The 24,388-nt window shown below is 58.2% G+C and overlaps 8 protein-coding genes across 8 annotated transcripts; 4 read left to right on the forward strand and 4 right to left on the reverse strand.

Moving 5' to 3' along the window:
* Positions 1 to 333: 333 nt before the first annotated feature.
* On the forward strand, positions 334 to 2,294 carry BKCO1_1300053 (feruloyl esterase b; the record flags this gene model as incomplete). The annotated part of the gene is made up of 4 exons (XM_020270936.1): positions 334 to 694; positions 768 to 903; positions 956 to 1,245; positions 1,303 to 2,294. The coding sequence occupies 4 exons, from the start codon at positions 334 to 336 to the stop codon at positions 2,292 to 2,294; spliced, it is 1,779 nt and encodes a 592-aa protein (XP_020132386.1).
* A 1,202-nt stretch (positions 2,295 to 3,496) lies between these two features.
* Positions 3,497 to 4,920, reverse strand: BKCO1_1300054 (uncharacterized protein; the record flags this gene model as incomplete). Its single annotated transcript, XM_020270937.1, has 5 exons — positions 3,497 to 4,019; positions 4,113 to 4,504; positions 4,555 to 4,631; positions 4,685 to 4,721; positions 4,774 to 4,920. The coding sequence occupies 5 exons, from the start codon at positions 4,918 to 4,920 to the stop codon at positions 3,497 to 3,499; spliced, it is 1,176 nt and encodes a 391-aa protein (XP_020132379.1).
* Positions 4,921 to 6,206: 1,286 nt separating this feature from the next.
* BKCO1_1300055 (uncharacterized protein) lies at positions 6,207 to 7,049 on the reverse strand (the record flags this gene model as incomplete). Its single annotated transcript, XM_020270938.1, has 1 exon — positions 6,207 to 7,049. One exon carries the CDS (start codon positions 7,047 to 7,049, stop codon positions 6,207 to 6,209), a length of 843 nt encoding a protein of 280 aa, XP_020132380.1.
* Positions 7,050 to 7,930: 881 nt separating this feature from the next.
* BKCO1_1300056 (family taurine catabolism dioxygenase) lies at positions 7,931 to 9,085 on the forward strand (the record flags this gene model as incomplete). The annotated part of the gene is made up of 2 exons (XM_020270939.1): positions 7,931 to 8,144; positions 8,196 to 9,085. The coding sequence occupies 2 exons, from the start codon at positions 7,931 to 7,933 to the stop codon at positions 9,083 to 9,085; spliced, it is 1,104 nt and encodes a 367-aa protein (XP_020132381.1).
* Positions 9,086 to 10,463: 1,378 nt separating this feature from the next.
* Positions 10,464 to 13,361, reverse strand: BKCO1_1300057 (uncharacterized protein; the record flags this gene model as incomplete). The annotated part of the gene is made up of 6 exons (XM_020270940.1): positions 10,464 to 11,563; positions 11,615 to 12,760; positions 12,818 to 12,867; positions 12,921 to 13,002; positions 13,060 to 13,156; positions 13,248 to 13,361. 6 exons carry the CDS (start codon positions 13,359 to 13,361, stop codon positions 10,464 to 10,466), a joined length of 2,589 nt encoding a protein of 862 aa, XP_020132382.1.
* Positions 13,362 to 15,707: 2,346 nt separating this feature from the next.
* On the forward strand, positions 15,708 to 16,700 carry BKCO1_1300058 (aggrecan core protein; the record flags this gene model as incomplete). Its single annotated transcript, XM_020270941.1, has 2 exons — positions 15,708 to 16,314; positions 16,372 to 16,700. 2 exons carry the CDS (start codon positions 15,708 to 15,710, stop codon positions 16,698 to 16,700), a joined length of 936 nt encoding a protein of 311 aa, XP_020132377.1.
* Positions 16,701 to 18,303: 1,603 nt separating this feature from the next.
* On the forward strand, positions 18,304 to 19,527 carry BKCO1_1300059 (uncharacterized protein; the record flags this gene model as incomplete). The annotated part of the gene is made up of 1 exon (XM_020270942.1): positions 18,304 to 19,527. The coding sequence occupies one exon, from the start codon at positions 18,304 to 18,306 to the stop codon at positions 19,525 to 19,527; it is 1,224 nt and encodes a 407-aa protein (XP_020132378.1).
* A 361-nt stretch (positions 19,528 to 19,888) lies between these two features.
* On the reverse strand, positions 19,889 to 22,410 carry BKCO1_1300060 (uncharacterized protein; the record flags this gene model as incomplete). Its single annotated transcript, XM_020270944.1, has 4 exons — positions 19,889 to 20,041; positions 20,093 to 20,493; positions 20,545 to 22,002; positions 22,074 to 22,410. The coding sequence occupies 4 exons, from the start codon at positions 22,408 to 22,410 to the stop codon at positions 19,889 to 19,891; spliced, it is 2,349 nt and encodes a 782-aa protein (XP_020132328.1).
* Between the last annotated feature and the right edge of the window lie 1,978 nt (positions 22,411 to 24,388).

Below are 24,388 nucleotides of genomic sequence, written 5' to 3' on the forward strand. Positions count from 1 at the left end.
CGGACATTTGAAATGAGACGTGGAGGGCGGGGCGCAGCTGGTGAAGGATTCGTATTCGGTGGGGGAACAGATTGCCGGGCTGGGCGTCAAGGAAGGCGCCGCGGCCGGGGCAGGAACGGGCAGGAACGGGAAGGCAGCCCGCGCAGCCCGCGCCGTTGTCAGCCCTGCCGAAGTCCCAAGAGTCAGGCTTAGCCTCTAGACAACGACTCCCTCTAGCCGAGTGCTGCCCCTGCATCGGCCTTCGCTGATTGCACGCCAATAATGCCGTGATAAATTGCCAATGGGCTGCTTCTCTCCTGCTGGATGCTACCGCAGTCTGTTTGAGAGCGAAACATGGCCGTCCGATTATTCCTGGGCTGCTCGCTGGGCCTGCTCGCCTCCGTCGCTGCTGCAGCTGCCGCACCCGCCAATGGCACGGATCCCTTCCAGCTGTCGTGCCTCTCCTTCCAGCCGCAGACGCACGTCTACAACGCCACGCTGACGGCCCGCGAGTTCGTCCCGGCCAACACCAACCTCACCTTCCCGGACAACGACGCAACATGCAGCCGCGCCAGCCAGCTGGTGCCGGCCGACATCTGCCGCATCGCCCTGTCCATCCCGACCTCGAACAGGTCCAGCATCACCTACGAGATGTGGCTGCCGCGCGAGTGGACCGGCCGCTTCGTGGCCACGGGCAACGGCGGCATTGACGGATGTGCGTTGTCTTGATTCCCCCCGGCCCCCAGGCCCCCCCCCCCCGCCGCCTCCGCGCGACTAACACGTCGCAGGCGTCAAGTACGAGGACCTGGCCTACACGTCGCAGAACGGCTTTGCCGCCGTCGGCTCCAACAACGGCCACAACGGCACCTACGGCAATGCCTTCTACCAGAACGACGAGGTGATGTCAGACTTCGCCTGGCGATCGTGCGCTCCCCCTGCCACTGCCGTGCCATGCCGTGCATGCTGACCTCGCCAGCCTCCACACCATCACCGACGTCGGCAAGAAGCTCACCAACCTCTTCTACCAAGGCGACATCACCAAGTCGTACTACCTGGGCTGCTCGCTGGGCGGCCGCATGGGCATCAAGGCCGCCGAGCACTTCCCCGACGACTACGATGGCATCGTCGCCGGCGCCCCTGCCGTCGACTTCAACAACCTGATCGCGTGGCGAGCCAGCTTCTATCCCATCACTGGCGCCAAGGGCTCCGCCAACTTCATCTCCGCCGACACCTGGAAGACGACCATCCACAACGAGGTCCTGAACCGTAAGTCCGCCCTCTCCGCTCCCCCGTAGCCGCGCCCCGCGCTCACGCTCGCCCCAGAGTGTGACAGCATCGACGGCGCCGAAGACGGCATCATCGAGGACCCGACCCTCTGTCACTTCAACCCCGAGACGCTCCTCTGCCGCGGCAACAGCACCGACTGCCTCAATGCCGTCCAGGTCGGCATCGTGCGCCAGGTCTTCTCCCCCTTTTTCGGGCTCGACGGCGGCCTCATCTTCCCGGGCATGCAGCCGGGCTCGGAAGAGCTCGCCGTGTCCAAGCTCTACGCGGGCGCTCCCTTCTCCTACTCGGAAGACTGGTTCAAGTACGTCATCTACGACCCCAGCTGGGACGCCGCCACTTTCACCGCGCTCGACGCCGCCTACGCCGAGCTGCGCAACCCCGCCAACATCCGCACGTGGCCGGCATCGTTGGCCCGCTTCCAGCGGCGGGGCGGCAAGCTGCTGTCATACCACGGCCAGCAGGACAACCAGATCTCGTCGTTCAACACGCCGCGCTTCTACCACCACCTCATGCGCGGCATGGGCTATTCGTACGCCGACATGGACGCCTTCTTCCGCTTCTTCCGCGTCAGCGGCATGAACCACTGCAACAGCGGGCCCGGCGCCTGGGTGCTGGGCCAGGGCGGCGGCGCCCCCGCCGAGGGCATCCCCTTCGACGCCGCCCACAACGTGCTGGCCGCCATGGTCGACTGGGTCGAGAAGGACGAGGCGCCCCGGACCATCACCGGCACCAAGTTCGTCGACGACGAGGTCGACAACGGCGTCGCCTTTGAGCGCAGGCACTGCCTGTTCCCGCGCCGGAACACGCTCGTCGGCGCGGACCCGACCGATCCGGACAGCTGGGAGTGCAAGTGGGCGGCCAACTGGTGGTCTGGCCCGGATGGCGGCGCGGCGGAGGGATTTGGTAATCCGTGGCTGAATGGGTTTGGAGACGGCCACGGCCACGGCCACGGCCACGGCCACGGCCCTGGCCACGACCATGACCACGACAACGATTACAACCGTGAGCGTGGTCACGGTCGCCCATGAACTCTAGTTCGTTCGTAAATATCATTCAATTCACTTAACGCAGTAGACAAAAAAAAAAAAGAAAACTTTCATACAGCTCTACCTGATATCGGATAATAGCCGACGGAGGCGGCCAACACCGAAACGTCTGTGTGGAAGAATAACGAGGAATTCGGATACGTACCTAGGCTTCGGTCGGCAAGGCCCCTTGGATGATTCGCGCAACCGTGGTGGGGACGGGGGGGGACCTCTGCAAGGTCCCTGACTCGATCGATGTGCATGCAGCAAACAAACCTCGGGAAGATGAAGGTACCACCTACCTAGCTGCCTGATTCTGCCAAAAAACAAAGCCAAGCCGGCCGGAGCGTTCGCGCGTCAATCAATCTCAGATTCCATCTATACCCGATCCACTCCCCCCCCCCCCCCCCCCCCTGGTCGCGGCACAGCGGGCTGCCCCGTCCTTCCAACGTCCGATCCCTGCGCCCCAGCCAGCCAGCCAGCAGCGAAACTGATTAAATGTGTCTCGGTAGGCGCCGTTGTTAGCGTCCATCGTGCAATATATATCGAGTGATGATGAGTACTATCCGTACCTCTAGTGTGCATGCATCTTTCGGCCAGTCATGACCCAGGGAGTCTCGGAGCCCAAAAAAAAAAATGCATAATAATTCGCACCCCGATCGAGTCTCTCTACATAGTTTGAGAGAGAGCGACCCCCACCCTTTCTCTGATGGGGCCTGGAAATATGGTTTTTTTTTTATAACTTATTAGCTCAATCGGCGATGGGAGGGGGGAGCTGGCTGGCCGGCCGGCCGTGAGTTCTGGATCGGTTGTCCGAGCTCCCCCGTATCGTACAGGCGTGCGTGCGTGCATGCATGCATGCAGATGTGCATACGAGTGTCGGTGTGTACCTGCATGCCTGGAAGCCCGGGATTCTCTTCGTTACTACTGCTCTGACCAAAAAGATGTGCCGAGGTTGCGTGAATTAAAAAAAAAATTATGAGAAAAAAAAAGAAGCGCGCGCAGAGAATCAACAGATGGCAGTCAAGAACAGGTCAATATGTTGCAACATTGCTCTTTGAGCTTCATGTGACGTTTTGTCCGTACGCCGGCAACACAAGGAAGGAAGGAGCAGAGGGAATGTAAAACTTTTGTCATTTTTTCTTTTCTTTTTTGTTTCTTTCTTCTCTTCACGTCTTCCAATAATGCTTGCAGATCAACTGCAATCAAGCTATCATCGTTCTCCGCTTCTGCCGGGCAGCCCCCCAAACCTCGTACTCTATCACCGCCGGCCCCGCCCCCGCCGCCGCGACGCCCCCAAAGCCATCTCTTACGTATCCGTCATCCCCATCCGCCGCGCTCCCCCGTCTGCTCTCACCAACCAACCTGCTCTCCATCTCGAAATCCACAACCTTGCTGATCTTCTTGTCCCGCCTCAACACGCTCGACATGGCGCCTCCCCCTCCGCCGAAACTGCTCAGCTTGGACCCGGTGTGGTACCCGCCGCCGGTGCGGGTGGTGCGGAGCAGCTCGTCGTTGGAGCGGCCGGTGGCGACGTTGTACAGGAACTGGAAGCAGGGGCGCATGACGACGAGCGAGGCGGCGATGATGCCCACGTCCATCTCGACCATGGAGATGGTGTTGGGGATCGTGTTGGCCCACTGCGGGTCCTTTTTGGCCAACGGGTCGGGGAAGAATTGGAAGACGAGCCGGGTGATGGCGCAGGAGGTGTGGCTGTTGGCACTCTCACTTCGGATTTAGAAAACGATGGCAACAACAAGAAGGCTTTAGGAAGAGAGGGAGGGAGGGGACTAGAGGAGAGGAGGGGAGAGAGAAACTTACACGAACCCCAGGAGGATGAGAAAGAGGAGCTGTTTGATCTCGGGCCGCTTGTCTTTCATCTTGAACAGCGCGGGCAGCGGGATGCAGATGACCATGATGCTGGTGGCGATGTTGACGGCGTGCCCGCTGAAGCGGAACTGCGTCAGGTCGATGCAGGCTCCCGGCGTTTTGGAGAGGTATGATTTGCGGATCGGGTTGCATTGGAAGATGCTGATGAGCGTTGCCGAGACGTAGTAGCCCACGACGACGAAGGTGGTGAGGTGCACGAGCACGCGCGTGATGCGCACCGTCGTCGAGTCTGCGCGCTTGAACAGCTGCGCATAGACCAGGCAGAGGGAGAGTTTGGTGAAGAGGTAGGTCGGCTTGAAGACTACCATGTTTGCGAAGAAGAGCTATGCTGGTCAGCGCGCTGTCTGGCAGACAGTGAGAGATGTATGCGCACTTGCTTCGGTACAATCGAGTTTTTGATTGATGGAGATATGTCTGCTGCATGCTTGCCATAACCATATGAGATCACGGCTGGGATGTGTTAGGAGTCGCCAGTGGATGCAACGAGAGCTGATATTGTTCACCTATCATGTTGAAGCATTCTTGGGAAATAGAGCACAGCTATCTCCATCGTCAGTGCAAAACAAGAAAGCTCAGGATGGAGATCACTTACCAGCGCAGCGAGAATGCAGTAATCCGACATGTCCAATCGCCTGCGATATCCTCGAAAGCCAAGGCGCAGAGCCACGAGTAAGATGGCGAGAGATCCGAACACGCATGTGGTCCAGATCAAGATGGGGCCCCGGTCCTCCCCGGCCATGGCGATCTCTTATGCTGATGATCAGAACCCAGAGAAGAAAGGCTACTGGCGGCGGAAAGGCGGTGTTCAAACATGGCGGGGGGAGAGGACTTGAAGTATCCTCAATCGCACCATTGCTTGCTGCAAGCGGGGCGCAGTCGGAGTAGATGAAGAACAGGCCTCGCTTGTGGCTACGAGAGGAGGCGTATGCAACTTCTTGCAGGGACTGTTCGGTGGGCTGACTGAATTTGCTTTTTACCGACCCGTGCAATAATCACCATGAGTCCCGGTAGACGGACTAGCAGTAGAGCCTTGTGTCATGTTTCGCCTTCCTTCTAGGGAACAACCTGGTGTGCGTGGTCGGATGGGTAGTTGACTCGTGCGACGCAAGCCAAGACGGACGTGCAAGGCTTTGATGCGGCGTGATCGCCGACATGGAACAAGCGTCCAGGAGATTACGGGGATGCGGCAGAGCATGCGGCACAAACGGCGCGCTAACTCGGGGAGAGGCTCGATTGCTCTCAGATGCCCGGGATCGGGTTTCTAGGCGATGGCTGCTTGGGGCTCCACATGGCGGATCCAGTTCTGTACCTTCACGCAAACAGGCATCCGGTAGGACACGCGAAACACGAGTCAACATACGGCGGACAGTGGCATGTCAGCCGGGGATTCCCGCACTTGGGTTTGCGAGGCATTCCGGGACACTGACTCTAGCGTGGCTGCTGGCTGATTTCAGGCATGTCGCGATGGAATTAGGTGTGAGGAAAGCCGAATAAATGACCTGAAGATGCGACTGAGAGCCTTGCAAACACGGTCGAAACGCAATCTTCTTTTGTTAGCAACAGCTCCTGAGCTTAGACGGCCGGAAGTGTCACCCATATTGAACGATAAGAGCGGGTTTCTCCGCCAGTTGCACAGCCTTATAGGGCGTGCTCCTGGTGGATACCATAATTCGCAGTAGCAGAGCCTCACTCGGATTCCCCACGGGTCTTGACTCTCAGGCCCCTGGATGTAACGCCGAGGACGCGTAGATGAGCCTCATCACTCGCCACTGGCGTATTAATAGATGTTTGAATCCGACGTGTGCCCATTTTCTCCAGTGGAGTGACGACAACGATGGACCGAAACCCCTCGATTCCTGAACGCTGGAGAGTATCGATGGTTCAGATGGAGCATCTTGAGAGCTCACATGTGGTAAGCTCCGCTGTGGGAACGAGCGCATACTGGGCAATGCAAGTGGTCAAACGCTGGACAGGATGTTTTAGTTGATGGCCTAAAGCCAGAGGTTCCCGCACTTCCGACGTCATTCACACGACTCTCCCATGGCTGGGCCAAGTACCAACGCTTCTCCAAAAACTTCTTGAATCAAGAACTCTACCCAGCGAATCGGCGGCTCGCGGGAGGGCGCGGACACTGCATTCGTCCATCAACTCGACGACCCACTTGCGGTACTCGAGTTTTGCAGCCTCTTCAGCTCCAAGGGCGTCTCTGGCGGCAGCCTCAGCAACAGGAGCCCAGGTGTGCATCAGGTCCCACCAGTCATAGACGTGCAAGTCGGTGACAAGCCAGCGCTTCCCCGGGGTGAAGTTGCGGTGGACGGCAATGATGGCCCTGGCGACATCATGGCCGTGAACGAGATGCAGAGCGGACTTGGCCTTGACCTGCTCCTTGGTCGTGGCGACGCGGGTGACCCAGTTGCTCGGCTGGCGGGCGCCGCCATAGAGACCAGACAGGTTGAGGACGCAGCCATTGGCGCATTGGCGCAACTCGTCCTCGGCAATTGCGCGCGGATTGTCGGCGTCGTACGAGGAGTCGCTGTCATTCCAATGGGGGTCGGCAAAGATGCCAGAGGAGCCGAGCTGGATCCAGTTGTGCTCGCCGCCGTGGCTCTTGCGGTACATGGACGTCAGGTGGTGGGACTGGCCGGAGCCTCGCAGCGGAAAGGTGACAAGGATGGTGGCTGCAGCGGGCAGCCTGTCGTACGGGGCCTGGTCAGAGTCGTCCGGATCGAACTTGAAGGGAATGGTGCCATCGTGGCCGGTGGTGGTGGTGGCAGCCCAGGAAATGGCCGTGTCCTTGAGCTGGGGGATGAGGAAGGTTGATGTCCAGCCGGCGCCCAGGATGAGCAGGTCGACAGAGGATGGAGACATGTTTGGTGGGACAAGCGGTGATCTCATCGGGCGGGGTTTGGGCAGGTGCGCTAGAGCCCATTGGGTAAGCGGCCTCTCTCGCTGTTGCCGTCCTGTCCCAGCGCAACCTGCCGCCGCGTCGCAGCACGCACACAGCATCCGCGGCACTCGACTGGTCTGGAATCGAACCAAACCCACTTCTTCGCCATGTCACCCGCCTGTCAGGGCACGATTCTCCTCGTGGACTGACGCGCAGCCCACCCACGATCCCCACGGTTCCCGAGTATATTATCTCCGACCCACCGATGATTGGCCAGGCCATGGGGATGGGACAACGACGAAGGGAGACTCTGCCCAATGCCCGCAGCCGTTATCTGACCGCTGCAACTTGCGGAATCACAGCCCGCATTTCGGTTCGGCAGAGCTGGTACGTCCCGGCTTGCATTGTTTCGCGTCGGCAAGATGCAAGACGCCATCGCATTGCCCGATCACACAATCCCCCCGCCAAGCCCAGCAACACCACAACCACTTCGACGAATAGCAGCAATACTGGCTCCAGTCTACTCCCCGCTCCCACCTCGTAAGCTCCTCCGCAGACGCTTGTCATAGGCTCCTCCAGTGCTTATCAACCAATCTTCAACTTACCCCTCCGAACCATCTCCCCCCGCTTTCTCAATCGATGTGTTTGCGTGGCTTTGGAGGCAGAGATCCTGTCCGATTTGTCAATCCGTCCCTTGTGTCAACCAGCCCCGTCTGTCGTCATGGCACGTGGGATGCCGTCTTTTCCACCCTCATGACATTGTGACAATCCCATGGACCTCCAGTATATATCCACCCTTCGCTGCACACCTTTTTAACCGACTACCCAACCCTCAAGTTTCCTTCCTTTCTCAGTCAAAAAAATGGCTCCTGCAGCAGTTGAGCATGAGGTTGTCGTGCTCCCCTCCAAGGCTGACACCCAGCACCGGGAGTATCTGAAGCCTTCGGGTGCCTTGGACCAGTTCGAGTCCTTCGAGGTTACTCCCATCATCGGCACTGAGTTTAAGAACGTGAACCTGGTCGACTGGATCAACGCACCCAACGCCGATGAGCTCATCAAGGAACTGGCCGTGACTAGTAAGCCCCCACAATGCTCTTTGAAACTGCCCTGCTCACAGACCGCACCAGTCTCCCGCCGCGGCGTCGTCTTCTTCCGCGCCCAGGACGACCTCACCAACGACCTGCAGAAGAAGCTGATCCACCGTCTGGGAGAGCTTACGGGCAAGCCCGCCGACTCAACCCTTCACATCCACCCTGTTCTTAACGACAGCCGCGAGCTTGGCGGAAGCGATCCGGAGATCAGCACCATCTCCTCGGAGCAACGCCGCAAGTACTACGACCCCGTCAAGTCGGCAGCGCTCTCAGGCAAAACCCAAGAATCCGCACAATGGCACTCGGACATCCAGTTCGAGCCCGTGCCCGCCGACTACACCTCACTGCGGCTGACCGAACTGCCCCGCACCGGCGGCGACACTCTCTGGGCCTCGGGCTATGACCTCTATGACCGTCTCTCACCGCCCTACCAAAAGTTCGTCGAGACTCTCTCTGCCAACTTCGAAGCCCCCTTTTTCAACGACGTCGCCTCGAACGGCGGCTTTTCCGTCTACGAGAAGCCGCGCGGCTCGCCCGCCAACACGGGCTCCGTCCTGCGCGCCACCCACCCCGTCGTGCGCACCAACCCCGTCACCGGCTGGAAGAGCATCTTCCCCGTCGGCGTCTTCCCCAAGACCATCAACGGCCTCACCAAGCAGGAGGGCGACCACCTGCTTAACTGGTTCCTCGACCTGCTGTACAAGAACCACGAGCTGCAGGTGCGCTTCCGCTGGCAGAACAAGAATGACATCGCCATCTGGGACAACCGCAGCGTCTTCCACTCCGCCACTTTCGACTACGACCACATCGGCCCCCGCTTTGGCAACAGGGCCGTCGGAATCGGCGAGCGCCCCTTCTTCGATCCCAAGAGCTCCTCTAGGCGGGAGGCGTTGGCGAGGGAGGCCGAGGGTGCTGTCAGCGCCTAGACCTGTACCAAGTTGGTCGATTTATAGGAACGATAAGAAAAATCAGTGTTTGAAATAAAATGAAAAACATGCAGATTTCGTGTGTCCCTTGTCTTCAACCATCACGTCCCGATTGCGTTATGTGCTGTAGTGTTATGAATCTCTTGCCTGCACCATGCCCTATTCGAGATTGATCGAGGCATGGCCGTTGACAGCAGTAGCCACATCCTTCATACCCGCCTTAAGCTTGGATGTGATTCAGGCTGAGACCGGAATTCCACATGGCGCAGCGGTCGCTTGAGCGTGAATGTATTGCTATGACGCGCAAGCAGCGACATGTGCCGGTGTCATTGCATGGGCCCTTCGTCCAGAACATCGCCCTCTTTTCGGAACGATCAAACATGATATAGCCACAGAACAGACTTTACAAGCGCACCTTGTGGAAGAAAGATAAGAGTGGTGAAAAACCGTCATATGCATCGCTACCCATCCCCTCCGAGGCCAGTCCCGAAGGGATAGTGTGAAAGCTTCATAAACCATCCTTCCCATAAATGGACCCTCTCTTCTTCTCCGCTCTCCTATATCTCCCCCAAAAAGACGTAACTAACAACGGCTCTTCGCTCCACATTTCCCCTTTACCATGCCTCTGATCCGTTGTGAGACAAATCCACCACAACCAGGTACCATGCGCATGATGGAAAGTGAAGGGAGAATGCCGCTAGATAAACGAAAGAAGATGAATAAGAAATCAGTAAAACAAGTCAGAGGGGAAGGTTGATAAGAGACCCAGAGAAATGGGAAAGGACAAGAAAAGAAACACTCGGTATCCACCCCAAGCTGAGCACCTTGACCCCGTCAGTCCGATGACGGAAATGCCTTCACGCCAGGCAGGCTCTCTCCCACACACCTCGCTTTTTTCAAAATAGTAGACACATGCTCGTTCCCCTCCTTCCATCCATACGAGAGGAAAAGGCCGTACAGATAATTCAGCAACATAAAAATTGCCATGATTTGTAGCAACAAGCAACCAATTCGCCTCCCTATCCAAGCCGAAAGAAAAGCAAACGTTGGTGGAAGCGACAAGGATCATCAAGTCTGCGCCATGCGCCGATTCGAAATGTATATGGGTAATGATTCGAGAAGGCATTCATTCAAAAACAGATTCTCGGAGAACTCCTTGTTTCCTTCCATCAGTTCCGTACTGTGAAAAATGTAAGAGCGGGATTCCCGCTTGCGCCATGGAAATGCATCAACAGTATTCTTTTGGCGCGAGCTTTTGACATCGTACTGAAAATCGGCATCAGGCAAAGGGCCTGACCATCGATACACCGTGCCTCAACACGCACGGCTAAGGGGCCGGTAGAAGCAGAGCCGTGGTTCTGCTGGATTCCCCCTGTCTTCATTCGCCGGAGTTGGCCTTGTCATCGCCGCCATTGCTCTTGACGGCGTGAGCAAGCTTGATAGCAATCTTTTGCGGCCCATCCTTCCCATTATTGATGCTCTTTTTCCTCCTGAGCCCTGTATTCGCACCCGCGGTGCCATTGTTGCTGCCCACGGTGCTGACCGAAGAGCTGCGTCGCTTACTGCTCGCCGAGAGTTTCCCAAGCTCGTCTTCGTCATCTTCTTCTCTGCGACGCTTCTCCGAAAGGCGTTCTGGGGGTGGGGTTGAAGGAACTGTAAGTGGCTCACTTGGCGGAGACCCAACAGGAGATGTCGAAGTGGGCGGAGTTGGCGGAGTCGTTGATGTCGGTTCTGGCGGTGGCTGCTCCACCGATGGTGTTGCGTTGACAACGCCCTCTTGAAGCACGTCCATTGAATCTTCGTCATCCTCGGGATAGTCGACAAGAGGTCGAGCGCCGTTGGCCGCAGGCTTCCCTGCGTGCGATGGCAAACTGACTTCCTCGTCATCGTCGGATCCAGCGAAGTATGCCTCCTCCTCGGCATCCATGTCGCGGAGACCTTGCATACGACCGCCATTCACGGGCATGCGGCCAGGCTCAGTATCGTCGCTGGCGAACGAGTTCTGGGCGGTGGCATCCAGTCGCTCGTGCAGCTGCTCGTAGCGCAGTATGAGATTCTGGAATGTAGGAACATAGGTGATCCCTTCCAATCTTTCTCGATAGTTCTCCACGAGGTGGGTGATGACCGGCTTGATATTTTCGCGCTTGATGAATTCAAAAAGCTCAAGGCATGCCGAGTTAAGAAGGTTGTCTCGCGGCATTGTCTCGTAGACAATGTCAAGGACTCGGTCGAACAGGCGGTTCTTGGTGAGTTGTTCGTCATGGAATTCGTCGTGTAATCCGACACAGGTCCGGAAGTATTTCAACGCGGTGAGCTTGAGATGCTTCTCAGGACAAGCCATGAGCTGAGCCACGCGGCACGCAACCTCTTGGGTTTCGACGAAGGTCTTGCTCCTGAAAGGGTGCGATCGAACAAAGAAGCAGAGGACCTCCACGAGGTGCGAATACAGCGATACCTCCTGAATGTTGAGATTTTCCACTGCATAAAGTCAGCATTTGTAAATCAGGAATCCTTGACGGGAACACTCACCCGACTCACGGTCCTTCAAATCCTTGAGCGGCTGGAAGAGCTTCTTCGCAGACTCGTCATAGTAATTCTGTACGAAGGAATCGGTCTGTGGTGATGGGGTGTTGTTCCTGTTGACTTTGGCGAGAAACTCGCTGTTGGCACGGCCAAGTGTCTCCATGGTGACCGAGTTGGCGTTGGGGTCCAGCAGGACCTTGATAGCATCGGCCATCTGCGCCTTGACGCCCAGATCCGTCTCAACCAGAAGGAGCTCAATCAACGTGTCCGTTAGGGGCTTAGTCTTGTCATTGATGGCCTTGAAAATCTGGCTCCGCATCATGATGGAGTCATGGTCGATGAGGGCGACTAGTATGTCAGTTCCGGCGACACGGACGGCCGCATCTGTATGTCTGAGCGCAAAAGTGATGACGTTGAAGAGTCCTCCGCTGAGGAAGTTCGAGTATAGGTTTGCACGAGCTTGGGCCTGCAAGCTCTTCGCAATCGTGCAACATTGCTGGATGAAGAGGACCGCGTCCTTTTTCCTTTGGCCACTGTTTTCCTGCGGTGTGAAAATGCCGAACAACTCCTTGAGAAATGCTTGGTTTGCCTGCAGATGCTGGACGATATCAACCTGATGGAAGAATATCAGAGAATTCAGAACCGAAAAAGTGGGGTCGTCGAGAATGCGCGCTAGCACGACGTCTTTGAGGTATTGCAGCCGGTATGTATAGTGAATCTTCTTCTTGATAAGCGGTTCCTCAATCTTCACAACCTCCTTGAACCTTGACTCGTCAGCCAGATACTGTCTGTGATTTGCCTTGTGGCTCGGGAAGTCGGGGTCGTATTCGAGCGCTCCGACCACGCCGATGATGACCTCATCGGTCACGGCATACTCGATGATGGCCGTGTCGTTGAGCAGGATGAGCGTCTTCATGATGTTGCACAGGTGGTGCAGATCTTCCAAGCTTTCCAAGTCTTCGGCCATCTCCACGAGCGGGACGAGCTTCGTTATGTATCCCGCTTGGACGATGAATTTAGCCAATGCGTCGCGACCCTGTGGAGTGTTGTTCGCCGCGCGCATGACCTGCTCGATTTCGGGTAGGTTGCCGAGTTCGGGATCGGGGAGCATGATTGGGTTCATGTCCATGACGTCGTCTGAGTGTCCATGGTCTGGCACGCGCGGGTTAGCATGGATCAATGATTCGGCATGTGCAGATTCAGGCTCACCAGTTCCTGATAGCGAAATAAGGTGTGATTTCACCTCACTGACGAAGTCCCTGGCAAGTGGTCAGCAATCTCGGTCCAAACGGCGGAAGGCATAATGGCGTACCATATTTGCCCACAGCCCTCAGCCTCTTGAAAGCTAAGCGCCATGTCGGTACCGTTTGGCTCGGTCCATACAATGAGCGTGTCTGCGGAATCATCAGCATGCCCCCTCCGCCAGTTGGTACTGCCGCGGCCTATGTCACCTTGCTGTTTCTGGTATCCGTCATCTTTGGTCACGCGGGTCTCGAGCAAAGTGCGTATGGGCTCGTCTTCGGACTGGACGTAAATGCGCGCTTCCTCCTACAAGTGGCGAAGGTCGTCAGCACGTTGCGCGGCGGCAGAGGGCGCGCGCGCGCGCAGGGCGTGGCAGCAGGCGGACGTCACGACATACATTCACCATCGTCCCGGTGCAAAAGCCGGTACCTCGGTCGAACCAGTCGCCATTCTTAAGCTCGTAGACCTTGACGCGCTTGCGATCGTTCGCCGGCTGCGCAGCCAGGGCCATAGTGGGCGCGAGGCTGCCGTCCGTCCGTCGCTCGGGCTACAGGCCGAGGCGGGCGGGACAGCGATGCGCAAGGCTGATGCGCGTGCTGTGGGGGGTGTTGATGGCGGCGGTTGGGGAGTCGCGAAGGGCGTGGTACGTCGCGGTCGGGCGAGCTGACGCACGAGACGACGAGGTGCGGCTGGGGCGGGCGACGCGCGCGCGCACAAACAGCGGCTTCGGACAGGGACCTCGGCGCTTCGACTGACAGGGAAGCGAAGCGGCGGGTCAAATGATGACGGGCGGTTGAGACGAGATCGACGGAAGGGCGACAGTGGGCGCGTCGTGTCTTGCAGAGGGCCGCGCTCCGGTCGGGGAGGCTTTTGCGTGCTTAGGGGCAGCGGCAGCGGCAGCGGCTAATTGCGAGGGTCGATAACCAGCGATAAGCGGGCGGGCGGAGCGGGCGCCGAGTCGAGACCGGCGCGTCAACGGGCGGCGGGCGAGGCAACGACGCGGGGAGTAGAGCGCTGGTGAGGCAATGACGTCGGGCGACGGGTAGATGGAGGCGTTCGGGGTGCAGGGCGGAGGGGTCGCGCGGCGGAAGGCTGGGTGACGGGCGCGCACAGGTGCACAGGTGTTGGTCCGCTGGCACAGGTCGTGGTCTTGGCCTTGGCCCGTCACCGGCGTGCGAGTGGTGACGAAGCAGACGCAGCAGGGCCTAGCGTGCTACTGACGTGCTGGGTAGCAGCGCCCCCGTCGCCCGAAATAGCGCGGCCCGTGCCCACGCCCGCTGCTGCAGCTCCGCCAGCTCCGCCAGCTCCGCCATGGGCCAGCGCCGTCCGCACTCCGCAGGCACCCCGAATCTTATCTGCACCTGACCTGGCTGCCGAAGACGGCCCTCCGCCGCTGCGCTCCAGCCCGGGCAGCCGTGGCGGCCTGTTGCGCGCACGGCCTTGCCAGCTGTGGCGCCCGGGACCAGGGGCGCTGCATCCTGTCATCCTGGCCCGGCTGACAAGTAGCTGCCTCTTCCGGCCGCAGAGCCCTCTGCTGGACGACCCTGCCGCCCTGCCGTGCCCAACACCTTCGCTTCCCGGCGCCGCTGCTCGGCTGCTGGCACATTCCGGGCCTCTGTCTCCTCTCACATGGACTCCCGCCTGGCGCCCGCACGTGGCCGGCCCGGCGACTGAGCAGTCGGCGCCCTTGGAGCGCTGCCAATGTGGGTGCCAATGTGGGTGCCAATGCCACGGGTGCCCCCCACATCCGCCAGCGCCCTGCGGAGCGCCGACGGACCCATCTGCCTGCGCTTGGACTCTGCTCGTCTATCGCCTCTCGCCGGCCAGCCCACGATGCAGAAGTGCCCACGGGCACGACCGCGCTGCGGCTTGCATCGCGTGGACCGCTAGGGCAGAAACCCTGTTCAGCACCGCCTTTCCAGGACGTCGGGTGCCCAGAACGGCCATCTGCTGGGCTTGAGTATCCAGATCTGGCCATTGTGCACGATAGGCGCAGTCCGGCCTCACTCTATCGTCCGGTTATCGCCACGCAGTGTTCAGCCGCTGCAGCCTAGCGGAGCATCTCCCGACGGCCTGCAGTATCTATCGGTTTGCTCAGTCAGACACCGCATCTCGAGTCTGACGAGCAACGGCGCACCCGCTTGACACGTGGTAGGCAATATTGGGCGCAGAGCTGGGCGAGGCAGCGGCAACTGCTGGGACACTCGCACCGCCATGGCGTGGATGGGAGGCAATGTCTCTGGAGTCAGTCACCGCGAGGCCGCTCAAGCCACATCTAGACCCGACACTACCACCGCCCCAGACGTCTCTCAATCTGCGACGAGGGCGCAAATGCCCAAATGCAGTACAGCGGAGCATGGCTCGAATCATTGTCGAGCAAGCCCAAACAATTCGCCGTTGGAGGCTACGTCCGATCAGCTTAGCCGGCCGAGCCGTGGGCTTGGATGGATGGAGTACGAGCTCGTCAAAGCGACTAAGAAAAGCTTAGGAACCACAGGCCGCTAAAGATACGGCCCCTGCACCTGCGTGGCGCCAATGCCAATGCGACGGTAAGCTGTCAGTGACCCGCTTCAGTAATCCTGGGTGAATCCCACGTATGTAAACGACGCGGCTGCTCCCAGTTCCCTCGTAAGAGAAACCTGCTGTGCCCCTCTCATCCTCGCCGCGCCTCGAGTACAAAGCCATCTCGTGCCCCCACCTCACGGCCATTGTTTGATTTGTTTCTCGCTCACACATCCCGGTCAAATCCCTAAGCATCACCACCTCGAGTGTGCCGTTTTGGTTGGTCTACTGTCTTACTCTCTCGATTTGGATCCCACAGTCTGGCCATTTGCGGTAATCCAAAGCCTTGGCCAAGATGGCCCTCTTCGCAAAGGTCAAGAAGTCCAAGAAGACTTCCGATGAGCAACCAAAGGAGCCAAAGGCAAGGACTACGCCGACCACGACAGCATCAGCTCCGGTTCGGCCCAATCTACCTCGCGCACACTCTGCTTGCCTTAATGAACGTGCGGCGTATCCCAAGCACACATACACTCCACAGCGGCCCAGTAACCTCAGGACATCAAGCAGCTGTTCGGTAAGGTCACTGCCGGTCACGCCTGTTATGGGCAGGAGCGCAACTAGCGAGCCCAGTCATCCTTCACGTGGTCGTGGCGACCGCAAGGACCTCTCCATCGATTCCATCATGCTGTCCCGTAGCCAGGACCCAAGCCCCAATGGCCATATGATGCTGCACACGAGACAAGCAGACTTCAAGCCCTCCATGTACACCTATGATCCCAGCAAAGCCCCGAGCTTGTCCGGGCGCAAGAGACAGTACCGCTCGAATTCGTCTAAACCGCCCACAAGAGCATCGTCGTTCGTCATGAGCCCCCACATTGTCACCATGGTGGAAGAGAAAGAAGAAACGGACAGCTCCTCGTCCTCTACCAAGTCGCACGAAAGCGAGTCTTCCACACAGTCTCGTAAGCCCTCATGGATGCCGTGCATGCGTAAACAGGTCGGCTAACTATCCCGACCAGAGTACCTTGAAACAGCAAGAACGACGAGCACCCGCAAGCAGCAGGAACAGGATGAAGTGCAGGCTGATGTGGGTACATCCCCCGCACCGGAGATCCCGGCCCGCAATCCCGCCAGGAACAGCATCTGCTCTCGACGAACGTCGGTGGCGAGCAACACCGAGCCCACGATCGGGTTGGCCGCCCCTACGTGCTCCGATGCTCTCAGCGAGCCGAAGACGTCGGCGACGCTCGTCACAAAGGATAGGACCGAGTCGCCAGGTCCCAAGTCCAAGAAGCGAAACTGGTTCAACAGCAAGAAACGACAGTCTGTCTCTATCGAGGCGCATTGAACTGCTTCCAGACTCTCCCCGATGTACCAGTTCTAGTAATGCTATCCGCCGCACAAGGTGGAGAAAGATGGATGCAAGAGTGGAGCAGAGGCCACTGCCAAAACAGTCAACAACATATTCTTCCGACGAGCATTTTCTGTACACCTACAAGATACGCGATAACGGTTCTAAACTTGGTGCGTGATCTATATCGATTTTCCTTGGCGCCGCCGTCTGAGCTATGCTTGTAGGTACTTTTCCATGGGCGGGTCTGGCCGCGGGTGGCTTTCGCTCCTTTCCTTTCGACCATCTCCCAAGCAACATACCAACCGTTTGCGGGCACACGGCGTCAGTTTTGGGCTTCAATGCACGGTAAATAGCTCCAACTACACTTTTCGACCCATGTCGGGTCCAGTACGACTGAGGCGAACGCTTCCCCTTCGGGAAACGAAGGCGCTGTGCATGAGGCCATTCTGGGCGATCGAATGGACCTTTTCTCCAAGTCCGGACCTATTTGGCACGATTACGCCCGGACCACATGGCGTGTCTTTCAGCTCTCTTCTCGCGTGCGGCGATGCGGAGTGCGCGGACAGATCAGAGGGCCGCAGCGCAGATATGCAGCTGTGGGGTGTCTTTAGCTATCGGACATGTACGCGAGAGGCTGGACCTGGCTGGCGAAACGGAAGCAGAAAACAAGGGACTTAAGCGAGGGGCTAGGGTTCCAGTTTCGAGCCGCGGTGGCTTGTTCCGGAAGCACTTGCACCCGTGATGCCGCTGCAGCAGCTGAGATGGTTCCCTCATTTCGGATTCGTTGCTCCCGTGTCAGCAGATAATATTGTTGGGAGACTACTGCTCTCTTGTTTTGTCGCAAAATCTGACGGGAAGAGTCGGCGCAGAATGCCTGGAAGAGGAAGTAGGCGCGTCTTTTATCCCTTGGTCGTGTCGCCGGCCGCTCCCACGTGCTAAACGGGCGAAATCCAGCCCGGTTGATCGCCCGGCAGTGCTTCCCGGCAAATCTGATGGTTCCCGGGGGAAAGCCAAGGGAGGGGCTCGCTGTTGCAGTATCGTCAGCCTTAGGAAAGTATCGCGGTGGGATCGTCAGGGCCTCATGTATATATAGCTCACACCCGCGGGGCGCCGGATCTCAAGAACATGGAAGATGGCAAAGATTGACCGCAAAGCTTCATCATAGCTCTTTTGCCGCGCTCTCGGCATAGTCACGTTGGATGACGATGTCCTTCTAGAAGCCATCGGGTGCTCAACGGGCAGCGCCGACACGCCAGGCCGAGAAGGGCAACAAGCCGAGGGCGGCGTCGCACCGATCCGCCAGTTGCAGCCCGCCCGCGCTCTTGGCGGGCGGAAAAGCCGCCATGGTTTCGTCGCCTGCTCCGAGAGCGAGCTAGAACGAGCCGAAGCGGGGCCCAAGAGGCGAGCATGAGGTGAAAAAGTTAACTGACGCCGTGTCGCGCTGCACCCGCTCCCCTCTCTCCTCTGCAACCCACCGTTTTCCCTTGCGGAGAGCCCTGCCAAACAACGAGCGAGCGACTTCTGGAGTTTTGCGCTCGCTGCCCGTTCCAAAGCTCCGGTCCCCGTCTCTCGAGATCCTGTTCCTGCAGCAGTCGTCATGTCAACGTCCGCCGAGATCGCCAGCACCGACGCCGCCGCCGCCCGCCCCGCCTCGAGCAACGATCAGCACGTTAATGGCGAGCACGATGTCAAGCAGCCGGCTCTGATCGAGACCACCACCACCACCGCGGCCGAGGGAGGAGGGCAGCATGAGGAAGAGAAGCCGGCGCGGCGGCGCTGGCTGAACATCCAAACGACGTACCTCAAGACGCGGTACTTCTGGTACGCGCTGGTGCTGGGCCAGGTGCTCGCGCTGTGCATCACGTCGACCAACACCTTCTCGACGCTGCTCTCGCTCAAGGGCACGTCGATCCCGGCCTTCCAGACCTTCTTCAACTACGTGCTGCTCAACCTCGTCTACACGCCCTACACCGTCTACAAGTACGGCTGGGGCGGCTTCGGCGCCATGCTGCGCAAGGACGGCTGGCGCTACTTCGTCCTCGCCTTCCTCGACGTCGAGGGCAACTACTTCGTCGTGCTGGGCTACCGCTACGCGACCATCCTCTCGCTGCAGCTCATCAACTTCTTCGCCATCGTCGTCGTCGTCGCCGTCTCGCTCGTCGTCCTGCGCGTGCGCTACCACGCCACGCAGTACGCCGGCATCCTCATCTGCATCGGCGGCATGGGCATCCTGCTCGCGTCCGACTCCATCACCGGCGCCGCCGACACGGGCGCCGCCGCGGACCAGCTCAAGGGCGACCTCTTCGCCCTGCTCGGCGCCGCCCTGTACGGCCTGACCAACACGTTCGAGGAGTTCCTCGTCTCCAAGCGGCCCGTCTACGAGGTCCTCGGCCAGCTCGGCTTCTGGGCCATGTTCATCAACGGCGTCCAGGCCGCCATCTTCGACCGCCCGAGCTTCCGCTCCGCGACTTGGGACGCCGCCGTCGGCGGCTACATGACCGGCTACACCCTCGTCCTCTTCCTCTTCTACAGCCTCGCCCCGCTGCTCTTCCGCCTCGCCAGCGCCGCCTTCTTCAACATCTCCCTGCTCACCGGCAACTTCTGGGGCGTCATCATCGGCATCCGCGTCTTCCACTACTCCGTCCACTGGATGTACCCCATCGCCTTTGTGCTCATCATCCTCGGCCTGTTCGTCTACTTCCTGTCCGAGAGTGTTCTGGGAGAAGCCAAGAAGCCGTGGCTGGGCGACGACCAGGACGCCGGTGTTTCTGGCCTGGGTACCGCCAAGAGGATGCAGGAGAATCCCGACGCCCTTGTCTAATTACGTGATACGACCCCCGTCAAATAGTAATCGTAGTGTCCTTTCGTTTCCACACGCATCACGCTGAAACATTCTCTTCTTAAGGTCTTCTACCTTTGCTGGCATTTGAGATGCTAAGCTAGTCTCCTATCTGAATCAAGAAAGTGATATCGAGAAAACACCAGCAGAAAATCAAGAAACCTTCTCATCATCTCTGGCCGCATCTCGTAATCGTGAAAACCATACCGCCCATTGAAACTACAATCAGGGAAGCCTGTAGCAATGCCCCTTTTCACGCAAACCCACGCTCGTTCAAGTCTTGCATCCAGGAAACCAACGGTACGGGAACGACTTGCCCACCATCGGCGCTTCAGAATCCAGTCTACTGAACGCCCTGGTGGATACCCGTGTTGTCCTCGCACGGGTCATTGCCAAAGTAGACATTGCAGTGCTCCCAGTCGATGTCGTTCTGGAGTTCAACCTTGAACCGGCCAGCGTCGACGATGTTAGTGAAGCGGAACTCGATGACGCGGAGCTGGTCACTTGGTAAGTACATTGAGAGATAGTTTGGATACGAGAAACTTACACCTTTGGGATTGGCTCCGTTGACAATACGCTCCAGCTTCCGGTTCTTGGCCGAAGCGAGCTTCACCAGAGCAGCCTCGCCCCAGTCCTCGTCAGCGCCGACGGCGCGAACACAACGGGTGTGACCAGCGTCGAAGAAACCGCGGAGAGACTCATTAACCGTGACAGGCTCTCCCATCTCGACCCATACCGTGCGGTTGCCATCCGGGTGCTCGATGCCATTGGCGGTGTCGGTCAAGTACTTCTCACAGTCTTGGCCGCGCATAAAGAGGACCCACGCATGGTTACTGCCCGGCGTGTATTCGAACTTTTCAATGCGGCCACCCCAAACAAGAGCCTGGATGCTGCCGATGGAGGATGTGAGCGGAAGGTTGGTTAGCTTTACTAGGCGCTTCTGAGCTCCTGTGACGGGGTCAATAATAGTCAAGGACAACTGCAACTAGTATCGCTTACCACCAAAAGGCCTCACTTCTTGGGTAGGCCACTCGTCAAACTGTAGCTTGTGCTCCAGACTCTTGTCGCCTTTCGTCTTCTGTTGAAGCGATTTCGGTTCAATGGACCCAGGGTTCTCGGCCTTGCCGTCCTCAGCAGGACCTGCCATCGAGTACACCACCTCACTCTGAGACTCGCCATCGCGACTGGTATCGTTGTCCTCGATCTTGACCTGAGGATGCTGAGTTTCGACAGCTTCTTGAGAGGCCTTGGTGCTGTCGGCTGCAGAGTCTGTTTTCAAAAGATTAAGGAGGATCTGCTGCTGCGACTTTTGGGGCACTTCGAAGGCTGTGATCAGATCAAGCGATCTCAGTTCCTTGCCCTCGACTTCTTTTCGCATGTGGGATGCGCGCTCGATGATTCGTTCACTGACTGTTTGGAGCTCGAAGCATTCCTTGGTGTCCACCTCGAGCTTCGTAACGAGGGAGATTTCCGCATCGTGCAATTCCTGGAACTCATGCTGGAGGCGTTGCAATACTTGCTGGCTCTGAGCAATCTCGCTCTTTTTGGCGACAATGTCCTTGGAAATCTGCTCTTGGCGAACTGTGGACTGTTCAATACTCTTCTGCAGCGCCAGTTGCATCGCTTGAGTCTTGCTCAAGCCGTCTTCCTCCATCTCATCGATGCGTTCGTAAAGCGCGGCGCGAAGGGCGGCCTCTTCTGCCTCTTCCTTCTCACGCTTGATGCGCTCAGCCTCCAGACGTTCCGCCTCTTTCTTCTCACGCTTGACGCGCTCAGCCTCCAGACGTTCTGCTTCTTCCCTCTCACGCTTGGCACGCTCAGCCTCTAGACGTTCCCTTTCCTCCTTCTCACGCTTAAGGCGTGCCGCTTCTTCTTTCTCGCGTTTGAGACGCTCGGCTTCTTCCCATTCACGCTTGGCGCGTTCCTGTTCATCCTTTTCGCGCCTCAGGCGCTCGGACTCGAATCGGGCTGCCTCCACTTCGGCTTGCTTCTTCTTCTCAGCCTTGACTCGAGCATGTTCTTCATCGGCAGCCTTTTGAGCTGTGATCAGTTCAAGGCGGCGAGACTCATCTTGCAGTTCGCGCGGTGTAGGCTCACGACGAGAGCGAAGTTTCGACAAACGAGCATCGATCTCGGCCTGACGAGCGATGGTCTCAGCAGTGCGCTGGTTGAGATCGCTTCCAGATGATCCGTCGGACTGAGCGCTAGGCGCATACTTGCTCCAGCCAAGACCGCCACCTTCATTGGGAATACCGGGTGCCATTGTTGCGCCGATTGAACTTGCTCGCAGCGTTTGTGCCAAAGCGTATACCGGTAGTTCGTGGCGAGATCTGTCGGAGCGTTCCGATGGCGGTGTCTCCTTGCCGAGTGTTTGCGTCTTGGAGCTTCTGCGTGACACTGAAGGGGAAACTGGAGGAAGCTTTTCGGCAGGGATCCTTTCAGAATCGAGATGTGAGACTGTGGCTTCTGTCAGAATGAAAACATCTTTGAACAACCGTGAAAGCACTGTGAAAGTGGTGGTGTCTTACTCAAACGCGGGTGGTGAGGATTCTGGCACTGGAAGTCGTCGAGGGCAGTAGTTTCCTTCTGCAAGCTTCCGCGCGTACCCTCGGCCAAACGCACAGATCGAGCGGAGGTGACGGGTTTCAAAGAGAAGTTGTTGGTCTTCGTCTGCAGCGGCGGAAGCTTGAAAGACCCGGAGGTGAGATGGTCTGCTGACGCAACACCGTTCAGCGAAGCTGATGATGGCTTGTGGGGTGATTCCCCGGCCGAATCAAGGCTGAAGTTGATGCGGTGCAGGAATGCTGAGAGATTTTCACCTTCATGGTCAGCCACAGCTGTTTCTCGGTGCGTCGGCACGCCCATGATGGATCGTGAGATGCCAGAGCCTCGACAGCGAGCTGGGACGGATTTAAACGACACACTTGAAGCGTGGAGGGTGAATAGGACAAAACTTACAACAAGTTTGGTGTTGGCCGTCTTAAAGAAAAGTTTGGGTGGAGGAAGAAGGGGCGAAGAGGGCGAAGACGAGCGGGGCGGGTAGGTTTTGTACGTCGAGTGCCTTCTGGAATGGGCAGGCATAGACTGCGAAGCAGAAGTAGCAGGCGCGACCAAGACGCGTTTCCGCCCGGGCGGCCTACCTACGCGACAACGAGAAGGCCGCGATGCAGAAACGGCAGGCGGATACATCATCTTCGCCGTCGCCATCGCCATCGCCATTCCATGCCGTCACCCACACCAGTGCGCTGCGCTCCAGGGTGACCATCCGGCAGCTGTTCCCGGCCATGGCGGTCCAATGCAACGAAGTGAGCCACTGCAAAATGAGTTGCGCCCGAGAGCATAGTAGAATCGCATGTACGCTACATGTGATCTCTGCCCATCTTCAGTTGTTCCCACTTGGCGGCTGCGCGGTCCTCTCAAGCGAGCAAAAGAACGTTCAACTCCATGAAAAATTTACTAAATCCTCTCTTGGCCCGGACTGCAAACGTGCTGCGAGTTGACCAATTGCGTAATCAGAGCTCCGACCCTTTGAAAAACTCTACCGGCTGTTTAGAGTGAGTCCATGCACGAATTGTTCTTGACGAGCCCCCAGAGTCATCTGAGCATATAGTGGGATGAGTTTGAAGCAGGCATTAGTGGCTGGCGTCTACTGCTCGCTGATATTGGCCGCTACGCTGCTGTGATATCCTCCCTGTTCTGCACCGTATTTGACCTCTTGATCAAGAAGGCGACATTACCTTCATGTCCTTTAGGACTTTAGTAGAGTCTTTCGGCCCATTCATCAATACTAACATAAAGTTCTGCGGCATATCGTACGATAGTAAACATGAGTTACAGAAACATTCACTTTCCTAACTCTGTTCGCAGTCGTTCCTCGAGCCTGCTTATGTGGGTGGTCGGGGTACCTACACGTTCGAATGTGTTGATATCGTTTTATGAAACCTGCACCAACCTGGGTGTGAATTAAGTCAAATCGAGTGCGGAAGAAGAACGAAATAAATGAATTCGTAACCCGCTGTGCAAGGGGCTGCAGCATCCGTGGCGTCGACCACTGGTGCATGTGAATACCAGTTCGACGACCGGCCGGAGAGAAGCACGATGCTGGGTTCCCTCTGGGGGCCGTGTGCAGGGTTTCTCGCTCCATCGCTTGTGCCAGACGAGGACGCCGAAAGGCCCCTGCCAGGGCGCATCAGCAAGATCCGCACCGCAAAGGGTCTCGAGTGGCCCCAGGGGCATTGATGAGCACTCTCCTGGCCGGCTTCTCGCCTTATCGATAGCGGCAGCTCCATGGTGGAAGCCTGCAGACCCATTCGTACGCGCTAGTTGCAGTCAGAATGAGCCGCCCGCACGCCACCCTCGGCAGGGTCCGCGGTTGCTGCAGCCATGGACGTGAGCGAAGATGGCGAGCGGCCTTCTGGAAAAACGAGCACGACTCAGAGGCAGGTGGGGGATCACGCTGGTCCTCCTTTCGCGCAGCCGACCGACCCACGCACTAGGACGGACTTTTCCTCTGCGCTGAAGCTTGCGGTGAGCGGGCCTGCCCACGCTGCGTCCAAGCACCGTGTGATGGGCGGAGGTGGCGCGACGCATTCTAGGCTCCGCCCCGAAACGGCCACGCAGCAGCGGCGCTAAGTTGCAGATGACCACCGCGCAGCTCCCGCGCGCCACGGGTCATGGGCGACGGGGTTCGGTGCGCGCGGGCGGGTGGTTCCAAGTTGACAGTTGACGGGGTGGACGCGGACGGACAAGGGCGGAGGCGGTGACACGGCGTTGGAGCGTCTGGCTGCGGGGGCGGTTTTGAATGCAGACGCCCGCCCGCGGGGGTGCAGCCTCCCGGTCGACG

The sequence above is a fragment of the Diplodia corticola genome (assembly GCF_001883845.1).
Source record: "Diplodia corticola strain CBS 112549 chromosome Unknown scaffold13, whole genome shotgun sequence".
Taxonomy (NCBI): domain Eukaryota; kingdom Fungi; phylum Ascomycota; class Dothideomycetes; order Botryosphaeriales; family Botryosphaeriaceae; genus Diplodia; species Diplodia corticola.